The 5,843-nt window shown below is 39.3% G+C and overlaps 1 protein-coding gene across 1 annotated transcript in view; it reads right to left on the reverse strand.

Moving 5' to 3' along the window:
- The window catches only part of LYPLA1 (lysophospholipase I), a 10,037-nt gene extending 4,367 nt beyond the window's left edge, over positions 1-5,670 (reverse strand). Inside the window, exons 1-3 of the mRNA XM_010149635.1 lie at positions 5,645-5,670; positions 1,995-2,060; positions 514-561 (exon numbers count right to left, since the gene is read on the reverse strand). Of these exons, the coding sequence (XP_010147937.1) occupies positions 514-554 (41 nt within the window). The 5' untranslated portion in view covers positions 555-561; positions 1,995-2,060; positions 5,645-5,670. The remainder of the gene's footprint in view (positions 1-513; positions 562-1,994; positions 2,061-5,644) is intronic.
- Positions 5,671-5,843: the final 173 nt, after the last annotated feature.

Raw genomic sequence — 5,843 nt, forward strand, 5'->3', positions numbered from 1 at the left:
TACAAAATTAAAACACCGTTTGAAGAAATATCAGAAAAATAAATACAAGGTACTTAAAGAAATAAAACTGAAGAGGACTGGTTTAAGACCATTGAAATTGACCATCCTTTCCTTGCTTTCTATTCAGAATGGATGTTCAAAAAAAAAGTTTCTATATATCCTACTGACCCACCAAGTATTACTCACTAGTAGCAATAATGTTTCCACAGCAAATCTCTACTGCTACTATGAATTCACATACAATACAGACTACACTTGCAGAATAACAAAGTGATTTTTTTTTTATTTTAAGACAAAGATTAGTCATGAGGAATAACCATTACCAAAGATACACAAGGAATTAGAGCATACTTGTGAGAACCTTTTTATAAGAGACCTAAAGCAAAAAGCTTTATACTTACATCTGATTAAAACTAGCCATTCAGGTTATTCACGATTTTTAATCAAGAGCAATGAGTTCAAACCCCTAGACATCTCTTCATTAGAACCCTCTGTAACTGAACAAATACTTACCATGATGGCATAGCCATGTTCATGTTCAAAGAAACTGGCATAACTGGCCTGGAAATGAGAATGAACACCACTGACTTAATAATGCAGCTGCATTATTAAGTCATGAAATTACATACCCCTAATTCCATCTTACTTTTAAAACATAATTAACATTAGCTATATTGTAGCATCTCTTCAAGAACCCTCTCTTGAAACCTGCCAGCCCAAACACATTCAATATTCAGAGCTGAATTACCACCCTCTATGGAGAGCAAGCAAAAATATTAATGGGCTGTTTGATACAAACATATATGTGTGCATGCATACATAGCACATATGAGATAGAGAGATATATAACATACACATTCTACATTTCGAAGTAACAGTTATTTATCACAGCTCCATACACACGCTCAGTGGATGAAGGCACCACCTTACACAGCATCAGCAAACCTAAGGAAGCAGCTGAACACAGCAGAGTGGCAGCTCTAGTCTGGTAACAGATGGTTCTCTCAACAGCAGAATCTGCTTGAGCAGCACCTGCCTTCACCACCTGACTCATTCCCACCCTTATGCTGCTGTACGGCATCTTTTCAGACACACCAAGACAACTTTCATGGACTGTGCCATGGGTCAAACCTGGCTACAGTTTTAACCTACTGAGACTGAGGAACATCAGTTCTGTGGGAAAGGAGTGAAAGACAAGGGGCAAGCTAAGCACTTTTTGAATGGCTCAGCAAAGCTTGGCCATGTGGTGTAATAAATAAATCACAGCCCAGTAATCAGTAATACACAAAAACATTGCTCGCTTATTTCCTTATCATCCATGCTCCATGTCTCCCAAGACTGCTGGAGCAAAAGAAAATCTGAATTTTGTGTGAAAATAGATTAGTTGAAGTCAAACTAGAAATGAGTTTTAAGGTAAACAATCAGTTTTTCTATCATTAAGTAACTACTAGATAGATTTAATGCTTTAGTTACCAACTCCTGACCCTGCTCAGAAGTATTTCACTTCTCAAATTGCCTTACTTGCTGGAAATATGAATATCCTGAGAATCTTTGAAACTTGCTGCAGGAAACATCGACATTTCATCTACTACACATGTACCTAATACAAAGTAGATTTAATGGTCAATAAAACATCAAAAATCACTCCTTAGGACTGTCTTTCAACAAATGACTTGGGGGGGGGGGGGGGCAAGACAACTCAATCCAGTAAAAACGAAGTTAAACCAATCTAACTTTGTACATAAAACTTTCCAAATAGGTTTTCAGTCTGAATCAGTAACGGAAGTATAATATGAATAAAAATTCAGTTTTGCCATAAAGTAAATCATACAGCAGTTTGTAAAAATAAAGTATTTTATAGCATAAACATTTCAGGGTGGTTTTCTATATAAAAAAACGCAGAGATATCCAAATCCCATTTGACTTCATCTGCACGAGTGTCTTAATAGGTAACTGTACAGAAAAACATAAACCAAGAAGAGTTACAAACTTACGCATGTGGGCAAATGTATTTTACATGGGGGCTTTTGATTCCCGCAAGCGCTTCTGACCATCCATGCCTGTTGAGAAAATATGTATTAAAAAGCATTTATGCTTTGCATAGTTCTGATTTCTATGTTGGTGCAACAACACAGAGCAAGTATGAAATGCTGAATTAGATCAGTACAAACATGTTTCTAGAAAGAACCCTACAGAACCCTAGTAGTAACACAGGAACAGGCTACTCCACCACCCTCTCTAAGAATTTCTTCCTGATGTCCAATCTAAATCTACCCTCTTTCAATTTAAACCCATTACCCCTTGTCCTGACACTACAGGCCCTTGTAAACAGTCATGTCCCCCCCAGCTTCCTTGCAGGCCCCTTCAGGTACTGGAAGGCGGCAATAAGGTCTCCCCAGAGCCTTCTCTTCTCCAGGCTGAAGAAGCCCAACTCTCTCAGCCTGTCCCCATAGCAGAGGTGCTCCAGCCCTCTGAGCATCTTCGTGGCCTCCTCTGGACTCACTCCAACCAGTCTATATCCTTCTGATGTTGGGGGCCCCTCAGCTGGACACAATACTGCAGGTGGGGTCTCACAAGAGCAGAGTACAGGGGGAGAATCACCTCCCTTAACCTGCTGGCCATGCTTCTCTGGACACAGCCCAGGAGTACATCGACTGCAGTAAGCTATGAATAGAATACTAAATTTAAAAGGTTTGTCCTACCACTGAATATTTGTTGCATATATACAGCCAACACCACTTCATTTAACTTGACCACCATAGTTTTAGCACAGCTACAGAAATACCACTTTAGTTCGAGGCAAAACCTGCTCGCTAGCTGGCTGGATTTATTAATTTGGGTTCTACAACATATGAACACAGGTATCCTGCTTCCAGGCAGCTCTAGCCCAGAGGCTGCTTTGCTGCTCCTCTAGAGCTAAGGCAGTTTCTTTCACAGCCAACTTCGCTTTTTCTGAACCAAAATTTCTTGATGTGGGAGTAGCAAGCTGGCATCTAAGCTAACCCCACATGGAGCCAACCTCAGTCAGACCTATTAACTTTGGCTCAGCTCAAATGCTCTCAGATTCAGGCAGTCCTGAACACCACTCCAGACTTACAGGTAGTTTTTTTAATTGGAAGCACAGGCTGAATGACTGCACAGAACAAAACGAGATCTGCACAGCAGCTGAGTTATCAAGCTTCCTACAAACCAGGAGAATTTGAAATCCTAGTTTAAATAAACAGCTCAGAAAGGTTCACTTCAGGGCTCATCCAGACACGAACAGAGCTGGACCCAAATCTGAACCTCTGCAGAACCAGTGCCTGTGCCTGCACTTTGCTTTCCAGAACACTCAAGACTACCTGTTTTTCTTGTTTTTTTCTTGTTATTCAATATTTCTCAGTTACCCACTGAACTAGACACTAGAAAGTTGATCCTAAGCAGAAAACACCTGTAACAAATTCATCAGTGACACTGCTGAACTAATCAGACCAACAGCAGACAAGCCATAAAAGCATTTGGTTTAGTTTTAATTTTAATATCATCCTGAAAAGTTAATGTATGCTACCTAAAGACATTGCAAACGCACAGACAGCATAGACATTTGAAACACTAGCGGTATATCTCAGCCTACATCCTACCAATACTTTTTTATATATATATATGTCATTAACAAATTGTGGGTGATAGTACTTGTGTAATATTTGCAGTATCACAGAAGGCCAAATAAGAACCTAAAGGAGAAATACAACTGACAAAGATTAGTTAGGTAAGAATTTGGGGACATTTTTTAGACAACAATAAAGAAGAATTTGACAAATTTGGAAAGCAACATTGTATACACATTTACACAGACTCTTTACAACAATCTTCTCTGTTGTACCTTTTATTAAGATTTTGACAAGTATGTACCAATCGATAAGTGCCATTTATATAGGAGCTAAGAGAAAAAGAACATAACCTCTGTTAGACATTTCTCAATAAGAAAAATACAGTTGGTAAACTGAAGTGAGCAATTTAGAAATTCATGTGAAGTAGAACAGTTCAGTTTAAACTGTGGGAAATAAAATTATTAATTCTCTTCTAGACAATTCTTTTGTGGGTCATTACTATGGCTTTTTTGGGAAAAAAATAAAGCGCAGTATGTCAAAGGCAGTTCTAGCTCATCTGCCCTGCAATGGACTAGAGGAACAAATGCCGCTAAATCACTATTTCCACAGAGGTGTTAACATATACATTCCAGTAAGCTCAGTGCATTTGCAAGCTTGAGGCTGTGCGGTAGCTTTGTCACCAAAATGAAAATACCACATTTGTATAAGGAATACCATTTATCTTGAAGGGCAAATCTCTGGGTTTTTTCCCCATGCTAAAACAACATCAACCTCATTTGCAAGGGCTCAGATTCCAAAGACTCAAAAGATTCTGTAGCGACTTGCTGAACATTTGGTGCCAAGCTGCAGGAAGCACTGCTGCCTCAGCTGCGTCCTACCGGTAGAAAGGAAGAGGGATAATGCAAACAAGGTGGTGTGTCAGCACAACAGATGAGAGCAAGCATCTCCACTTGTAGAATGCTGCCAAGTGCAAGTACTTGACTCTTTTTAACTTATTAAGCATTCAGGCTACACAAGCTTCGTTTCTGAGCAGCTGACTGGTATTTTTACTTCTTTAGAAAATGTTTGTCTTAAACACCGAAAGTTTCAACCTAGAGGGAAGATTCAAGTTCGAGTAACAGAAACAAAGTTATTAAAGAAAAAAAAAAAAACACACACACTATGTAATTTTACCCATAAAGAGAGCACAATAGTCAAAGCATTCAAGCTACTTATTTTCAGTATTGAAGTGCCAGTTCCTTTAGTCTTCTACCAAAAAAGCTTTCAACACACTCTTAACTCCTTAATTCAATGGCTTTAATGAATGTATGCTTACATTTCAGCACACACAAGCTTCAAATGGAAACACTACACCACACTGAGAACACCTCCCAGAAACTCCCTACTCCTTCCAATTCCATTCAAATGTGAAAAAAACAACAAGGCAAACAGTACTTTATGGCTTGTGTGGGGGTTCTTTTTGGAGACTGAGGAACAAGGCAAACAGTACTTTATGGCGCGTGTGGGGGTTCTTTTTGGAGACTGAAGATATTTCAGATAGACAAATCTGTAGACATTAGGTGACTAGCTAGGAGTTTGATTAGATAAATCAAGTAAACCTAGATGTTAATGTAAGTGTGACATAGTGAAGAAGAAACCATGGCCTAACTGCACCTACCAGCAACCCACAAGTCTGGAAAAAAGGGAACTCTAAATTTACACAAGCACAGGAATAACCAGGAAGCCACTCCTGGGAAAGCAAGAGATCATAAACCCACAGACTTCTTTCTCCACCAGGTTTGATTCAAAAACAGAAGAGTGATCGCATTCAGACCAGATTAGGTGATTGAAAAGAGAGAAGAAAAAGTTTTTGAGGACTTATGCTGGGAAATTTCAAATAAGCAGTTGTCATCATCATTCCAACATACGTGAAGTTTCATCTGTTGTTAGCCACTGCAGTCAAATAAGAGCAAAATAGGCTTAAGTAACTTTTAACTGCTCACATCTTTAAAATATGCAGCCTTATATCTGAAACTATAATAACTATGCAGGGTGTAAAAGATCAGAATACACACCCGGTATCTCCCAATCCATGTAGAAAAATGACCTAAAGAAAAAAAACAAAGGTGGTATAAAGTGACTGAACTGTAAACGCACCTAACCCACGTACCACAGACGCCCACGCAGGACCACACACAGCTCGGAACAGGAGACGACTTTCTCGGAAGAAAGCTCTGCTTGGTTCACTTCCCACCCCAGCTCTCCCCTCCCTCC

This window comes from Eurypyga helias, unplaced genomic scaffold (genome assembly GCF_000690775.1).
Source record: "Eurypyga helias isolate BGI_N326 unplaced genomic scaffold, ASM69077v1 scaffold3194, whole genome shotgun sequence".
NCBI lineage: Eukaryota > Metazoa > Chordata > Aves > Eurypygiformes > Eurypygidae > Eurypyga > Eurypyga helias.